The sequence below is a fragment of the Oenanthe melanoleuca genome, chromosome 10 (genome assembly GCF_029582105.1).
Source record: "Oenanthe melanoleuca isolate GR-GAL-2019-014 chromosome 10, OMel1.0, whole genome shotgun sequence".
In the NCBI taxonomy this organism is placed as follows: Eukaryota; Metazoa; Chordata; class Aves; order Passeriformes; family Muscicapidae; genus Oenanthe; species Oenanthe melanoleuca.
Window position 1 is genome coordinate 7,344,813 of NC_079344.1, and position 18,757 is coordinate 7,363,569.

General features: G+C 37.5%; 1 protein-coding gene across 2 annotated transcripts in view; it reads right to left on the reverse strand.

Annotated features, from left to right (window-relative positions):
* FBN1 (fibrillin 1) overlaps nt 1-18,757 on the reverse strand; it is a 144,492-nt gene that overhangs the window by 48,211 nt on the left and 77,524 nt on the right. For both annotated transcript variants that reach the window (XM_056499865.1, XM_056499866.1), the window contains exons 16-30: nt 16,153-16,275; nt 15,095-15,247; nt 12,843-12,896; nt 11,832-11,957; nt 9,883-10,008; nt 9,225-9,344; nt 8,133-8,270; nt 7,112-7,162; nt 4,461-4,586; nt 3,452-3,676; nt 2,138-2,263; nt 1,919-2,047; nt 1,341-1,466; nt 1,087-1,212; nt 278-400 (exon numbers count right to left, since the gene is read on the reverse strand). In XM_056499865.1, the coding sequence (XP_056355840.1) occupies nt 278-400; nt 1,087-1,212; nt 1,341-1,466; nt 1,919-2,047; nt 2,138-2,263; nt 3,452-3,676; nt 4,461-4,586; nt 7,112-7,162; nt 8,133-8,270; nt 9,225-9,344; nt 9,883-10,008; nt 11,832-11,957; nt 12,843-12,896; nt 15,095-15,247; nt 16,153-16,275 (1,872 nt within the window). The remainder of the gene's footprint in view (nt 1-277; nt 401-1,086; nt 1,213-1,340; nt 1,467-1,918; nt 2,048-2,137; nt 2,264-3,451; nt 3,677-4,460; nt 4,587-7,111; nt 7,163-8,132; nt 8,271-9,224; nt 9,345-9,882; nt 10,009-11,831; nt 11,958-12,842; nt 12,897-15,094; nt 15,248-16,152; nt 16,276-18,757) is intronic.

The following is an 18,757-nucleotide window of genomic DNA, read 5'->3' on the forward strand; positions in this document are numbered from 1 at the left end:
CTACTGAAAAAATTATATATTTTTGTTATTAAAATCAGAATCAATTTGTACACTTTCTGAAATTAACAAGAACCAATTTCCTCCAGAACAGTTTTCTGCAGTTGCCCAATTCTGATAATTTGGAGGTATCTGCTTCATAAAAAGAACTTAACTTTCCATTTCTTTTCTTTTTTTTTAATAGCGTATTTGTTACAATAGCTTTAACCTTAAAAAGATTCATTTTTAAACTATTGAAATAAAACCATTTAAGCAGAAAAGTTCCCAAAATCTCCCTTACCAGTGCATGTCCTGTGGTCTGGCATCAGTGCAAAGCCTTGTTTACAGCTACATTCATAGCTGCCCTCTGAGTTTGTACAGAAGTCCTCACAGCCACCATTCATTATTTTGCACTCATCAATATCTAAAAAGGAGAAAATTACAGTTAAAACCCACAATACCTTTTACTTTAAAGCACGTTTCAAGGACACACCTGGAGTCAGCTTTCCAGTACAACGTCAATCCAGAATCTACAGTTAGCGTTTGCACACTAACATTTAAGTGTTTGCAAAGGTAGGATGGATTCAGGCAAACCAGGGATGGAAAGAGATGATACCTGACTGAATATACAAATACTTCTGTGCTTCTCCTTCTACATATAGAAATAGCATTGAGTTACCACAGGATCATGAGGGCAACAAAGTTTTTGTAAGGATCAAGGTAAAAAATTACTTGATAGAATTAAAGCCAGTGGATTTTTCTACAGCACTGTAGAAAGAATGTATGCAATTGAACCGCATGATTCTATTTCATGGTCCAGCAGGAATGATGATTTTTAATTAAATATATAACTAATCTAACAAGTTACTCCATCTTAATCATCAAAGTCTGAAGTCTTAGGACATCATGATTGATTTACTAGAGAAAACAGTCTGTTACTCAGCTAAGAATATGCATGTTTTGGAGATCTTGCATACTGTTTTGACAAACTGTAATAGATTTTTTCATTCATGGTTAAAAATTACTTTATATATAGCTACTAAACTGAAACAATTCTATGTGTTTTATCTTCCTTGTTTGCTAGAGCTCCCGTGTAGATTTTGTCCTTACCGATACAGTACAGCTTGTCGGGTGTGGACTGATATCCAGGGTTGCAAGCACACTGATACTTTCCAATCAGGTTGACACAACGGCCATTTCGGCACAGGTTGGTGCTCAGCTCACATTCATTAATGTCTGTTGCAAAAGAAAAAGAGCAACACATTTTTGTCCTGAAAATTATACTAAAGCAAACACTGTAAATGCGCAGCACAAGAGAGGTACAAAATGCTGTGCGCAATCTTGATTTTGTCTGCATGTCTCACCTACACATGCAGAGATATTTGGTGATATCTGATGGCCTGGAGGGCAATCGCACCGAAAGCTTCCCTCTGTGTTGATGCAGGTGCCACCTCGGCAGAGAAGGGGATTGCGCTGACACTCATCAATGTCTGTGGGGAGAAAGGGAGGTACATCAGTTCAGGGCCTGCACATCCTCACCACAGACCCTCACCCACCACAGCATCATCTGCTTTGATGGACCCTGCAGCCTGTCCTAGAGCCAATCATTCCTTGCACCATAATGCAGTTAGAAAGTCATTCAAAAAGGCTTCTTCTAAATTTTAATTTACCTTAACTTCCAAGTTCAGGGTGGTGTCTCACTTAGCAAAATGGTGATTGTGGGGATAAATTTAACATCCCAAAATCCTGTCACTACTTATATATGCTTTGGCAACTTGCAGAAGCAGCAAATTCACATTTAAAATTAGCTTTAATAAGGCTCACAAAATGAGACCTAAACCCAAGCACAGTCCAATCTTACAAAAAAAACCCCAAATAAACCATGCATAGCATACTAGGACATAGCATACTATTGTGCATCTAAGGTCTATAAAAAACATACCCATGCAGTTTTTCATCATCATAAATCCACTTTCATAGCCTTCAAAACATTCACACTCAAAGTCTCCTGGAGTATTGACACAGATGCCTTGGCCACAAAGATCAGGAGAGATGCGGCATTCATCGATATCTGCAAGACAACACGTTCACAGAATTTTCAAAGGAGTTCAGTTTTCCCTCTTCAGTTCCAAGCTGTGAGGGAGATATCCATGCAGTTTACCTGTGCAGTTCCTCTCTTCAGAATCAAGGGCAAATCCACTGTCACATCTACACTTAAAACTGCCAATGGTATTTCTGCATTTTCCATGGGTACAAAGGCTGGGGAACATTTTGCATTCATTGATGTCTGAAAATGAGATAGTGTGGACATAAGATGTTACCACTGCATACAAAAACAGTGCACAAAAGAGCAATGTTGACAGCAGATCTCATCCTTTTTCATGGCAGTGACCTCTCCTTGTGGGAAAATTAGACCACACTACATAAACTGATACTGACTGCCCCCTAACCAACAGTGTAGACACTTTGTGCTGGAACTGCCAAGAACATTTTCTGCTAGAGAATGGTACTAGTCTGCCCTTGTCGTGCAGGATCTGATCTGCAGCTCAGGAAGATTTCAGTGGACAGAGGATCAAGGCAAAGACAGCTTTCAAAAGAAGCACTCTGTCTTCTGATTTCTGAGAAAAAAATGTGACTTCCATGAGTCACAGAAAACATAATGAGCATAAGTAAAAGCACATGTCACTTTTCTTTATGGATAATTAATGGCTTAGTAACTGTTTATAAAATGAGGCTGAAACTAACAACAGCAATTGTCATTCATATATATATAATCCCGTCATTTCAAACTTCATGATGTTTAGTTTTTGGGTAACTTCTGACATTGTCCAGCTTAACCTCCCTGGTAACCCTGGAATGAGCTTTCAGCACATGATGCCGGGTGTCACTGTGTGATTCCCATTTAATGCTGGAAGTTTACCAACAAGAGTCATAACACAACATGGTTTACTGTAAATAAAATTCTCTGATTTGAGCTATCATCCTGGAAAATATTTCCTCTATTTCTCCAAGTAATTCCCAAGAATTTCACAAGAAACTCACATGAAATTTCCAAAATAATTCACCATTTCTTCATTGTTTCACATTAAAATTAAAGTTATTGCACCCTTCACAAGTAAGGATTGCTCTTTAAATACATCCAAAGCTGACTGCCCAGTTTGTTCCAGTTCTTGTACTATGACATGCCAGGAAGCAATGTCAGGCACAATTTAACCTCTCCAGTAAGAGACACAAATTGTGTGTTTTGAGGCTGCAATGTTATATGGTATTTAATAGTCTCTAACACAAACTAAATTCTTTTCTATTTTATTTGGGCTTCAGTTGCCATGAAATCTAACTGGATTTTCAAATGTGTCTTAGGGTGAGTGAAGTGCCTATCACCGGAATTTTCAAACCCAGAGGAGCTGTCTGATGTAAGAATTAAAGTAGAAGCCATCAGGATTTGCCAGCAATTAACCACAAATGGATCACATACCTTTAGAGAAAGGCTTCCCACTTATCTCTATCTTCGTAGAGAACCCAGGTCCCCTGGGGCAAAGAGCTTCAAACTCAGGAGTTCCCCTGAGAGGACACTCCTCGCACTCGTAGCCCCAGGCTGCCCCCACGGAGCAGCAGCAGGCGTCCATGCGGTGCCGGCCCGGGATCTGGGACGTGCACTGCTCATCCTCGTGCTGCAGGTAGCAGCTCTCCAGGCGAATGTCTGTTGGGCAATTTAACAACATGTTGAGAAAGAAAGAGAAAATTGAGTTCACTGCAGAGGAATTTTTTCCAAAATCCCTTCACAGCACAGCTCGCTCCACGTTTTTGTGGACTCAGAGGAGCATACCAAGCTCACTGCATAATTCCTAACAGCAAAATATTAATGCTAAACGCAGAAATTAACATTTGAAGTAAGTTTAAAGCACCACTCTGAAAAATGATGCTCAACACTTGAAGTAAATTTTGGATCAGAAAAGGATTTTAAACATTCCAGCTTGCCATACTAATACATGGCCTTTTAATTATTACAAGCCAAGTCTTTTTTAGAGGCAAATCTTGGGCATTATTGTCATAAATGGACAAAGGTGCTTTGGGTGGACAGCATACAAAACTTGGTTATTCTGTTGCACACTCCATCAAGGGGCACGGTGTGGCCAAGCCCCAGCCCACAATGGTGTGGCCTCCACTATTCCAGCCTTTGTGGAAGGTGTTTTCAGTTTCAGATGAAGAGTGCTAAGAGCATGGATGATCTGTTGGGATTTGTCAGATGAACAGTCTGGAACTAAATCACAGCTATTCACCAGCTAGCAGATGGTGATGGGCTTTAGCTACTACCATTGGAACCTGCTCCTATTCTAGGCGAAATAAGTTCATATCCCTGACTAATTCCATTTGCAAAATGGGCAAAAATAATTTCCTTTTCTTGTTAGAAAGCACACAATGCAACCACTGGTCACTGCATTTATCTGCTCTTCCCTAGATTTGCACATGGAATTAACACCTACCAAGACAAGTCCGTCCAGAAGCATCTAAAGTCATTCCACTGGGGCACTGGCAAACAAATGATCCCAAGGTATTGACACACTGCCCATTTGTACAGACTCCAGGAAACACCTCACATTCATTAACATCTATTAAAGAAAAAAAGAAGTGAGCAAGAGTAATCACTAGCATGCTAAACATGAACAAATAGCAAAAATATAAAAAATAATAACATTGTAATGTTTTTAGGATAAAATTAAAAAACACAGCAGTCTACATAGCCTGGGAAAAATCAAAACATTTACAATTCCCAAAGCAAGTCAGCAATTAATTACAGAAAACTGCTGATGATCAGAAATAATACATGCTGCTATTAGCTATTCCTACATGTACTGAAATTAAATTCTAAAGTAACAGAAAAGGGAGGGGTGTTAAAATTATATCCAGTTTCATACTCACTGTGGGCCAGATATTTGAAGCAAATGGGCAAAGAAAGACCAAGGTAAGTACAAAATGGCATTATGCATTATTCCAAATAGATTCAGTATTTTTTTTAAGATTTTGGAAAATTTTCTCTGTCTCCATGTCTAGAAACTACAACATCATTTGAAATCTGGCCCTATGGCCTTGTCAGCAACTAGCAACTTTATATATATTAAAATAATCTCCTTACAACTACACAGAGAGTTTAACTTCATTAAGTAAAAATTGTATTTCTATATTTAAAAGGCAAATTTAGCTCTTTTAGGTAAGAATAAATTGATTATATGCATTAGCTTGGCTTGGGCTTAAATAAATGTTTAGTAATCTAAGTGTGAGGTCCTCCCACCCATGTCCTTTGTGGAAAGCATATGCTTCAGAACTGCCTTTGGGAAAAAACTTCCAGCATTAAACATGCTGCAAGATGAAGCATGACAATTTTTAGGACAGGAGAGGATAAGAACCAGAAATGGAAAAAGAATGACAGGCAATCTGCAGATGAATATTCATATATAGAATAACCAAGAAGTGGGAAGGCTGGGCTGGTTAGGCCTCCAGAAAAAACTCCTGGTGCAAAGAGACTGCATCTCTCAAACCTCATGGAGCACGATGGAGGATAAACGCTGGGGGGCAAATCAGTGGCCTCTGCCCTTGAACAGATATTGTAAATTGACTGGAAGGTATGAAGTAAAGCCAGTGGATTATTAGAAACCACTGAAACACTATTCACAGCCTGTGAGCCATATTGCAGCTGACAACTCCAGGGCTCACCCATAAACGAGAGGAATGCTGCCAATTTAGTTTGCTTATTTCCTTGCACAAGACCTATTACTCATTTTACATGGGCTGGGTATGGGAGAACTGACTATCACCTTTTGGGAACTAAACTTACTCCTGCCGGTAGATTTCCTAGAGACCTCGCCCTGTCTTGAAAAATGCATACATTGGTTGAAAACCAAGCCAGGCTTCATAAGGTTAAAAGGAAGGGAAACTACTCTGAAAAACCTGGGACTATCCAGGTCTCATAGAAATGAGAAAGATTAAAGCATGTAATAGATGTAATCCGATGTGCTGGTAAAGGAAATGCTGAAAACAGTTATGTCTGTATCTTGGAAGGATAAACTTTCCATCCCAGCAGTGTTGAAAATGTTCTAAGACTCTCCTTGAGAAGAGAGATAGGTGGGCCCACTTTTCTTTTTTTTTCTTTTCTTTCACTTACACACTCCACAAAGTGTTGCTGAGGTCAGATAAGTTATGTACAGTGGGTCTGCAGCACAGACTTGCCAAGGTATTCAGTCATCATTTGGAAAGCAAAGAGTATGTGTGAGGGTGTTCCTCTTTTTTTTTTTTTTTTTTTTTTTTTTAAGGGAAAGAAACAATGTTTCTTTATGGAAGCTGCATATGGGAGTAATTTTTAAAAAATATTTTAACTGCAGTGTCATGTCAGATGTTGTCAGTCAGGATGACCCACAGCAGTTTGAGACTCTCTGTGCTTCTGCATATTATGTAAATATGCAGTACTTTTCCAGGGGTTCAAATCAATTCAAATAGAGATGAAATAGGGTGGGACCTTCAATTCTCACAGAGAAGTATAGAGTCATCTCATACCAAGCAAAAAACTACACATGTAAAATATTAACCTTTTCTTTAACCGAAGTAGAACTGTGTCCTGATGGGGTTTTTTTGTTTGTTTGTTTGTTTTTCAAAGGACATTGAAAATATGTTTTGGAATGTGTAATATTTCATATAAAGTTGTATGGGAGGAAGCCAAGGTTAGGGGAAGAAAAACCCAAACTAATGTACACTACAGTCTTTGAACACTCTTTTTCTCTTTTTCTAAAGCATAGTAATGGCTTATCATATTGTATTGCTTTAACCATGTTTTGTAGTATATATAAGACACATAATTGTAAAAACAGATTACTCAGTTAATAGTATTCAAAGAGAGAGCCACCTCCTTATACTGGTAGACATTGTATTTGCAAGTGTGTACTTTGAGATAAACTGTGAGTATGCAGGAATGTTAAACAAACTGAAACCAAATTCCTCCCTGACATAACTCTAATGAAGTCAATGGAACAACACAAGGTAAGAACTTGGTATAGTGTTCCTCTATGCTAAATTAACTACTTAAATTAAAACACTGGCTTTTTTTTTTTTAAGCTCTCATTGATGTTAAGGCAACAATAAATACCTTCACACAATGTTCCTCTTATTCTTGAATATCCCTTTTGACATATTGGGTCTGTAAAGCAAACAGAAGTGAAGTTTCAGAATACCACCATCCAAAACTCACCATTAACTTATTGTGCAAAACTGATCATGTGAAACATTATCTAGTTTATTGCTATGAGAAGTCTGAGTGCTTAGCCAGTATCCCAGTATTTTCTGAAATAATAAAGAGATAAGATGGGGCAACTACATAAACTATATAGAGTGTCAGCCTTTATCCTCTTTTGCTTTAGTGTCTCAGCTAGCTAGCCTAAAAGTGGTCATGATTTCTGTTTCATTTGAACCAATTAATTCATTTCACTTGATCACAGCACATTACAACCCTATTTACCATGGATGAATGAGGATGAATTCTGTTAAGATACACAGATGAAATTAACCAAAGATTTGAGCAAACTAGCAGCTTTCAGGATATAGAAATAACAACACATTTCTGCATTCATCAGCTTATCCCTGGGTTCCCAGCTCATCCCACAGTTCAGTAAAATCATCAAATGAATATGCAGCAACCTCAACCCATTTTTTATCAACTGTATGGTTCTCCAGGTCATCAGTTAATCTACAGAGTATAATAACAAGGGCTACTCCCTCTCCTCCCTTCATTACCACACCAAAGATCCATTTGTTGCATTTCCTTGGGATCTCTGGGGAACATGCATTTATTGCTACATCATTAGGAACTCCAGACCACTAATTATGACAAACCATGCTAAAGTAAGGCTGCCAGTTACAGACTATAGGTGTGGCCCTTTCCCCTCAAAGCTTAAGCTTGTAAAATATTTACTGTAAAATCCAGTTAGAACCTTCTATAGCTACATGCTGCCTCTCAAATATTAAGACTTCTCTCTTTTGGGACTGAATAAGGAATGACTGCTTGACAACAGAACAAGTAAATTTATTTGTCTAGCCTGTGCTCAACTTCTACGACCTCAGCCTCAGAGGAGGAAAAGTCTCAGGTTCCTGAGAAAAATTAACAGAATTACCTCGTTCACATGGTGTACATGGGCTTCCCCAAGCAGCACCTAGTGAGGAACAGCACTGGGACTTCAGAGTTGCTCCATTGATATTTATTTCACATCTTCCATTGACTATGTTCTGCCAACAGGTACCCTTGACAGTTTCTGGTTGGGAAAAAATAATATATTTTCATGAAGATTCTCTAGCATTATGCATTTTTGTATTTACAAACATGTGAATTTAACCATGAAAAAGAATCATTCTTTGACTAGAATTGACCACATCAGAGCTAAATTTATTTTAAAGTCTCTTAATTTAACCTTCTCTATGCTAGAGTATAGCCTGAAATCATCCCAGAACAGAGCTCTTGTAAATCCTAGTTTATGCTTACTGTCCTTAACAGGAAATATGTCAACACCACTCAAGATTTGAGTCTCTGTATTGATTATGACTCAGATTAGGGGAACGTGCAGAAGAACAGAGTAAATGTGAACCCTTGCTATATCTTCCATTATTCTACTAGATCCCCCAGTCTGGCTCTCTTCCCATATAGGGAGTGGCAGGAGATAGCTAAGGATCAGACAGCTACAGTCCTATAGCTTTTCTCACTGACTAGAAAAGAGCTATAATAAAGAGCTATAAATTACTGTCCCAACAGAACAGGTAAGAAAAGAAATTATGAGCCCACAGAGTATCTGAGTCATAGCACTGTCCATGGATGCTCTTGAGCTGGTCTGGACTGTGCATAACTTTTTTTATGCTCCATCTCAAATACAAAATTCTTTCCAGAGAGCAGATCCTAATTAGAACATATTCACCTTATTACAGAAGAAATTCAGGAGGTGAGCACAGACCTGAAGTACTAGTCTGTGCTGGTTAGAAAAAATGTTCACCTCTCTTTCAAATTTAACATGGAAGCACACCAAGGTCCCAAGTGCACTTTATGCCCCCATATTAATGGCAAAAACAAGTACCTTTTAACAATGTTTCTGTTATGTTTTCCACTAAATTAATCTACAAAAGTTATTTTATAATATTTTCTTAACCTGGTGTACAATGTTCACATGTCACTGGACATTTTTAACCAGCAAACATAAAATCTTCAGAGAAATAAATACCTATGCAGATGGTTCTGGTTGGATCCAAAGTACTTTCAGGAGAACATTCACAAACAAAAGAACCTGGTGTGTTTTTGCACACTCCATTAACACAGGGGTTAGATTCACATTCATCAATATCTAGAAAAGAAACACACTGCTATTAGTGCCAGAAAACATTAACAAAAATACATATGGCTCTTTTCAGTTTAGGAAAAAGGGGACGAAGCTTTCCTCATAACAGTCTTGCCGATATTCCCCTTTTCTGTTATGAAACCCTTCACAACAGACTAACAGTGTATGTGTCCCAAAGACACACTAACACATTAGATTGACTGTGGCTCAAAAAGGGCCCAAACTAGGAGCTCTTTGGCTCTGTTCCTCTCACAATATGTTTGTAAAGCTTGGTTCTTCTCACCCTTGGCACAGTGTGGGCTCACTGGTAATAGTAAATAGGGAGAGTAAATACAGGTTATTCTACGAGGTTATCTAATAATTTCATTTTGGCCTTGTCCCTCCCTTCTCATTCTCCTACTTCCCCACAGAATTTGTTTATGGTGATTTTTTTTTTTTTTAGTTTTACCTATTATATCCCCATGAAGGTTCAAAGTATTTCTGGCACAATCTGAGAACAAACTAAATGAATAAAACTAGAATGAAATGGTGTGTTACCAATTACCTTCACAAGTTTTTAGATCAGGAGTGTATACAAATCCTTTTGGACAGGTGCAGGTGAAACTTCCAGGGGTATTTCTGCATTGCCCATTGTCACAAAGCAGCATGTTCAGTGCACATTCATCAATATCTACAATGAAAATACATAACTTTTTAAGAAATAAAACATTTCTGGAATAGAAGTCAGGACAGAATTCCTATCCCAAAAGCCACTTTTAAGACGAGACAAATAGGGCAGGGGAATGTGGTGTGCATGGAATATGACTGGATTCTTCTTGCAGACAACACACAAAAGTTTGCACAAGAGCTTCTACTTTCCTCACATATTCATAGTATGTTACAGCCACACCACAGTTCAAAATAAAGCTGGTATTCACACTTTGATCCTGCCTTTTTTGAGGATTAGGTCTATGCTGTCTCTGAGTTGCTGCACAGCAGCACCCATAGTCATGAAAGAAACAAGGAGAGGATTGGTTTGAAAAGGTTTGCTGATCATCCTGGTCTTTAAATCACCGTTTTTTCCAAGCTGGCTCTGAACTGTCTTAGATGTTGTAGTTAACAAGGCAAATGTAAGTCTACACTTGCTTCAGAGATGAGAAATTTAAATAGAATTGCTAGTGCTAAATTTAAGAACCCTGAGGAAATCTTTGGAAGAACTGTGGTCATTAGGGATAAGTTGCAAGAAGGTGGCAATGGGCCATGAATAGCAGGTGAAGACCAGGAGAGACCCAAAGAGCAGACGGGAACAATTGGCTAAGTCAGAGAGGCCTCAGAAAGTGTTGAGAGAAGTTGGGAAGACTAAGAGGGTCAGCACAGCAGCTGGGAACAGCAAAAGTGCTAGGAAAAGAAGGGAGACTTGCAGAATAAAACAGACCATGTGGGAAGCTTCACAGGAGTTCAGAAAAATTGAGAGAGGGCCAGGTGGAACATTAAGGGAGAATGGGAAACAGCTGTGATGGAGCATGGATGTGGGCTACAACAGGGTGGGCTGGGGAGCATCTGGAAAACTCACAGATGGATTGGGAGAAGAGATGCCATCAGCTACAAGCAAACACTGGAATAGAACACGGATAGTTAAAGCCAAAGAAGCAAAAGGAAAAATGGGATGAATTAAAGTGTGATTTTTATCTAAGAAAGATCAACTCTTTTTTTTTTTTTTTTTTTAAGATAATGGATAGTTTAGACTGGGATAACACCCATGACTTAAGCTATGTAGGTTTAAGTAGAGAATACAGAACCCAAATAAAATTATTATCTAAGCTGGAGATAACAGAAAGGAATTTAAGAACTTTAAGGTGGTTCCAGAGCTAGACAAAGGAGAGATTACAGTAGGACATATAAAAAAAAAGAATAATCATGATGAAGTGAGGATATTAGAAATGCTTTCAGGGATCAGACTTGGGACTGGTCCTATAAAATATTCATTTTAATGCAGAAGAAAAAATGAATTGAATCAAAAACACTAAGCTGGAAGTTATTACCAATACAGAGAATCAGCACGGCTAAATTAATCTTGACAACATGAACAAGAAAAATAAGATGAAATAGAGTCACCAACATTCAAAACTTTGCAACTAAGGACCAGCAATAATAACATGCTAGAAACCAGAACTCACCAGCTGAAGGCTAGTGAGGAAACACTGGATGTAACTCCCAATTAGAAGGTGACTTTGATTCCACAGTATAACACATATTTGAGAAAAGACTAATGCACTCTAGAATCAGTTTAGGCAGGATATTCCATAGGGAAATGGAGAATTTCTGGCATGACTATACAAGGCACTGGTCAGACTTAATCAGAACACTGGTCAGATCAGTCATGTTCAAGAGAAGGCTGCAGCCTCTATTTTATTGAAAAGAATGGAAGTATAGATTTGGATAGTTTAGCCAACAGAGTTTGTGAAAGAATATGATGATTCATTATAAATACTTTGAGGATAAGACATTTCATACCAATGCAGTTTTTCCCAGTTGAGTCTACTTCATATCCAGGGTCACAATAACATTTGTATGTTCCATGCAGATTCTCGCACCTTCCATTTGGACAGAGATCAGGATCCAATAAGCACTCATTAATATCTACAGAAAGGTTAAAAAACCCAAATATCAGAGCAGCAGTTGTTGAAGGATTTTAGGGGTTAATTCTTCAAACTAGAAAAAGACAGTTTCAATATCATTAACATTAGCTGCTCTATATTTATAATTATGTAGTTCTGATTATGAAATTCGCACCTAAATATTCACACTCAAGAGAAAAAAGCATCTCTTTATCATTGATTTATCTCTAGCCCATGGTCATTTAGGAAACTTTCAACAGTAGGTAAGAACTGGGATATTAAACTGGGGGAATCAGAGATCAGATTTACAGAGACCCATGTACTAATAATCCCCATATCTCTGATTCATTGCATTTCCAGATGGCATCACTTACAAAGCATTAATATCTCTCCTTTCTGAGTCCTTTCCCTTATTTACTGCCAGCAAATCTACTAGTGAGCATTGGCTGACTTAAGAGTTTGCAGTTTCACAGTTCTATGACTACAAAGCTTTTATTGTAATCATTTCCTTCTTCTCTGTAGTTATACAAATCCTGGCCTATTTTGACAGATGAAAACATGAGTAAGCTCAACGTTCAATATAGCTTTATTATTCAGGATGATTTCACCTGAAATATGCAAATATAATTTACATATAAAGTCATGTAGGTAATAACACTCCTCATAAAATTTTCATTATTTTATAATGGTCCTTACATATACTTCATGATGTAAACCAGAGAGGCCCCACTGGTGAAATGGCATGATCCTGAAACTCCATGCTCCATTCATTTCACCCTAAGCCTTTCCTTTCTCCCATTCTCTTGTCACCATCCCCACCAGCATGGCTAACAAATTAAGAATATCAAGCTAACACTTTCAGACAAAAGTGCTATATATAAATTTGAATTACATTAGGTGATCTTACCATTTCCTCCGGCAGTCATGCCAGTTCCGCTGCTACACAGAGCCTGATATTCAGCTGGAAAAGAATATTTAAAACTTATTGGAATATTCTTTCTTAGATCATTGCATTCAGCATCACCATTTACAGTATGGCAATTAATTATTTGAAAGAAATAACATGCCTTCCAATTCTCAAAACATTAATAACCTCACAGTATTCTAAACCTATGAAGCATTTTAGCAGATTCAGGGTCTGAATCTGCTTATGAAGATGGATGAGTAAAAACTTCACATAATGAACCGTGGCATTTAAGAACAGACATAAACTTCATGCTGGTCCTCCTGCACAAATGAACCACAACATATTCACAGCAAGATTCTCCAGAACTTTATGTCCAAATCCTTGCCCAAGGTGCAAGTTCAAAGAGACCAGAAACAGAACGTTTTTTCCTATAAATCTGCCCGATATTTAACTCCATTTAGCAGGAATGTCTTCATGAGTTCTCAGCAGATCAAGAATATCTTATTCTTAAAAAACATAAAATTAAAATATGTGTCTAAGCTTCTCAAATTTCCCACTTACTGCTGGGTTCAAGTTCTTTTGAGTTCAGGACAATTAATAGCATGAAGTGAGAGCCAGCTCAGCATTAATTATTGCTATATAGGTCAACATTTTTCAATATATTTGCATTATAACAACCAAAATACTTACACTTATAAAATTAACAAATATTAAAAATATTTATTGAATTAGCTGTGTTCTCTTTGAGAAAATTTCATGCAACACATCTCCCACTATTAACATAATTAATATGTACCTTTGCCTGAATCAAATAATCACTGTCACTGTATGTAAAAGCAGACCTGCTCTAAACATGCACCCACAAAATTTAGATCAGAATGGCAGGAGCTTCTATAAATTGCTTCTGAGGAGCACAAATGTCTTCCTTTCAGGAATATTTTTCATTCTCTCTAATACAATGCTTCTCTAAGAAATTTTCTCCTTCCCTCCTCCACCAAAAACCCAAAGAAATGCTGCACTTCGCCCTACATGAGATGACATCTTTTTTTGAGAATTGAAGAGGTGAGGAAAACAATACAGGAAAAATAGCTTATACACATGTAAATGTTCCCATAAAGTTAATCAAGCATAACACAGAAGTAAATGATACAGAGTTCAGTATTTGTAGATTTCAACTCTGCTGTACAATAAGAAGGGCCCACTAACACCACCAGAGGCTCTTTCCTATTTCACTAACGCATCCTTGATGTTTTGTTATTCTAAACAATACACCAGGTTATAAAATGGTCATCAGCAAGTTCCTGCTGAAGAGCTCACATCAGCTCTACCAGCCTTATTTATTCCAACTGGGTTTGGCTCCCAAATGTTTTCATAATGCTATCAGTTAAAACAGATTTTAGAAATAAAACTAGAATTGTTTTTGCCTCCAGAGCAAATACCATGGTAGTATGACATGCTTTTGAAACACATATTAAATGGTATACTTTGTCTGTGTGCAACAGCAAATTTGCTGAGTGACAAGAAACACATAATAAATTGAGGTTTCAAACCAGTCACCTGCAGTCAGGCCACGAAACCAAGGTCTCTTTAATTTACTGGCTTCACAGCAAGGACTGTGTCAGCAGTCTTGTTGGAAGAAGAGTTTTCCTAAAACACTTCTGCTCATTGGAATGGTTATGATTGCCTTCGTGCCAGAGAGAATTTATGTCCCAGACAACTTCACTCGGTGGGGATTTCAGTGACAGATTCAAGTATTCACAAGAAACTGAACTGGAAATTTGTCTGTGCATTGACTTCCCAAAGGCAATGTACTGAATAAGCTACTTCAGATCACTTGAAGGATATAGGAGTCATGCAGCAAAAACATCTGACTGGCAGGTGTATATAAGGATTTGAATCTATTAATTAATTAAATTTTTTTCCATTAATAACCTGAGTTAAAATTTATATTTTTTGTTATCTACCTCTACCAAAATATGATTTGTTGTCTGAAAAATGTCCTGTTCGTTTTTAATGTGCATAAAAAATCTAGGGTCAGACACTGCAATTCACTATTGCTTAAAAAAATTATCTCCTGTAGTCTTAAAACATATACAAGATAAAAGGCTGCTCAAAATATGCAGCATATTATACAACAATGTAATCTCTCGATTTAAGCTGCAATGTTAATATAAAACTTTCTTCTACCTTTCTAAAAATAGTTAATCAACATAATTTGTAAATTAGAAGATTTACCAGCGAACATGGCATACCTGAGTTTTGTGCTGGGCAGGGCTGGCAAGGCTCTCCAAAGGCGTAGTCAGTGCTGGCACAGCAGCATTCTGACTTTGTAACTGCACCCGTTAACGGTCTCACACATTGTCCTCTCTTGTAGCCACCATAGCATGTGCTTCGCATATGTGTATCTGAGGGAAGAAATCTCTCTTAATCCTGCCATAGCCAACTATCCTGCCATAAATTATAACAAGTAGTAAATGTAGCTTGGGTGTCATAAACACCATAAAATAGCTGTCAAAACAAAGTATCTTTCACTATTTCCCTCTGCTTTCCAGCCACCTATATATCTCCCTCTACTTGGGACAGGAAATTCTTCTTCCTCACGCTCCCAAGAATTAAGGCACAGAAATAGTTACTGCATTTAATGACTCAACATGCATTGGTGAATTACTAGGCAAACAATCAGTTCTTAACCTTGAACTAGTGAGAGCCTGTGAAGAAAATGGACAAAGTCTTTGCTCTTTCTCTGCTTCTAAAAAACTTGAGAAAAAGTCATTAATGCTATTTCAGCACATAAGACTTCATATATTTATGTTTTCAGGTCCAGGGGTGATTTTTCTCTTTCTTTAAGAACTGGCCTATAAATGGCTTTCATGCATACTAGGATTTTATAATCAAATACTGAGCTTGTACAGAAATGGGCAGAAAATTGGGTACATCCCACATTAAAAAGAGGTGATAGAGTAATTACATCTTTAAGCTTAGTGACAAATGAAGAATTTTACATCAACAGAAACAGGGCAAATTCTCACCTACTCAGAACTGATGCAGCACTAGTCACCTCTACTCTGTATAGTCTACTTGACCTTGTGATTTGACTCATGCTTTTTTTCTCTTTAAATAAAAAGCAAATGAAAACAGAGCAAAATGGGCTATTTACAGTAAACATTCCAGAGCTATCAGTATCCATTATTACTACTACCCACCACTGTATGAAAAAATGGTAAATTCTACATTCAAACACAATCTGTCCATCAGTCTAGCACTAATATCTTAACCTTGGTTAACTGTGACTCCATTAAGTTTGTCTTACCAACACAGACACGTCCATCCAGTCCTACTGCAAGGCCAGGGAAGCATTCACATCTGAAAGAGCCATCAGTGTTCACACAGCGCCCGTTCATGCATATTCCATCTGTCTCACACTCATTTATGTCTGTTGGAGAACAGAATGAGCTTTATTAGAAGTTAAACTACATAGTATTTGATGCCTGGCTGAAACTTGCATTTGTGCAGCTTATTTTCAATATATCCTATAGAAAAATATCAAGGGTAAATGGAAAGTAGTTCAAGTAAAGATTTTGCTAGGAATAATGATTAATTAGTTCTTTGAAATAGAATAAGAAAATGCCAAATTCATGAGAAATAAACAGAACAAAATGATTTTGCACTCCTTGGAGAATAAAAGGGACTACATTTTCCCAACCTGCTCCCAAGAGGTACATGTTGTGACTTAAGGGTCATTCCAGCAAAATCATAAATGGAGGAAGGAGGAAACTGGCTGATAAGACAGTGTAGAATATAACAGGACATCCCCTTTCTGTATTAACAGTTCATGCTGTAAGAAATCAATCCAAATAACAAATTGAATCTTTCACCCCCCCCCCCCAGGTGCCTTCCTTTCCTCCTGCTGCACATCTGAACGTCCCCAGTCAGACCCCGCCTGCAGTCCCTGTTTCTGTGGTGATCTGCATGACAACTGGGTTTTCCTATTGGATGCTCATTACAGCCCATTTTACAAACTTTCAATTAACAGACTGCACTCCAGCCTTGGAAGGAATTCATTAATGATTTGAGCCCTGAGCAATTGCCCGGCACAAGTCACCATCTTTGCCCAACAGTGGCACATTGGACAATCAGGCCCATAGAAATGAAATTCAGGAATGAAACTTTAATATTTTAAAGTATCACAAAGAGATGTTAAAATACAAAAAAAAGCCTACATAAGCTGTGTATCCTGCTAATAATAGGATCATTCTCTAGATGCAGAGAGCTTACTATCATTTTAGAAATTATAAAGAAAAGGAGTGTTATAAATATTGTTTGGAAGCGCGTATAACCTTTATAAAATAATCACTTCATAACAATTCTCTACACTATATACTGAGACAGTGTGTGTGACAATTTCCTTTTTTCAGACCTTAAAAGGGCAAATTGAGAATGAAACACCTCTGTGTTTTACTTCGTTTGTGTTGTTTGGCACAAAAATCGGCTTGTATGATCCAAGATTCCTTTTTCAAACTGCATTTTAAAATAAAAGCTATATTTAAGTACATGGGCTCAACAATTTTTACTTCATCCTGAAATCTTTTGTTCTGTTTCAGACAAATCTTAAATGTTTTTCACACTTTTAATTTTGTCCTTACTCAGTGCAGGTAAAAACAGAGTTGGGATTCAAAATGAGCCCATGCTATTTAATGATGTAGACAGTTATTTTGGTAAACAACACTGAACTCCTATGACAGATTATCCTCAAAGCAAAAAAAAAAAAGAAAAAGCTTTCCTTTTTTAAGGTTATTTATAGAAACAGAAAGGCAAGATTTCTTCTTTCCCATTTCCTGTAGTTCATTTAAAAAAAAAAAAAAAAAGATTCTGTAAGCTAGTAAAGAGTAAAATGTTCCGTGTATTTTCTTTTGTACTGATTTACAAATGTTGGAAATGTGTTATGTTGGAAATACTGTTATAGAATTTTTTGAATGTAAAGTGGGTCACTTAAAATGGTGCAAGTCAGCTGAAGAGCTGGTTCCTGTAAAGACAAGTAAAAAGCCTCTGCTTTTATCAGACCTGAGACTCCACAGAGTTTATCAACTTCACCCACAGGAACAAAGTCCAAATTTCTAACCTTGAGAATGTTCTGCTGTCTTGTGGGGTAAAAGTCACCATTTGGGCAACTTAAAATATACTCAACCTGGTTCTGGAAAATCAACTAATGGATTAATTCTCCATGTTCAGTGAGTTTTGCCTTTTCTGTTTAGCTTGCTTAGTAGGGCTAGCTGGGTACACACAGTCCTCTAGTTTTAAGTGGGAAAAATTTACTCAGACTATTAATTACTATTTTCAATTGCCTTGCAATTGGTCTTAATTTGCAGAATTCCTGTTTGATCTAAAGATGCAACAATGTAAGGAACAGAAATAATACTTCAATGTTCTGCATGCCTGATACAAGTGTTTCTGAAAAACCAAGCAAATCATCGTTGAAAGAAGGTAATTTAGCATGTCTTATATTTCAGGGAATATACAAGACTGTGGTGTAACCTTTTTTTTTGGCATGTTATTTCAGAAAGTCTAAGTGGAATTTTTTACCAGACAGCCAAGCATATGCCCTGAACGTATATGGAACCAAGTGTTAATTACATTATCCCCATCGTTGGGTTAGAAGCCCTTCCTAACAGCTGAAAACTCAGCTTAGAGTGCATCAAATGAGCCAGTTATAGAAGCAATGAGTTGCACTCTTCCATTCCTTTGTTCATCCCTTAGTTTGGCAAAAGCACATGTTTAATTCCCTATCAAAACTGCTCAGGCAGGAAACGAATTTGCTGCAGAAATGTCAATTTGTGCATACACTCCCTGCACATCCAAGAGTTTTGTAACTGTGGGGAACAAAGATACACATACTTCCTTCTTGCATGCTCCAAAGA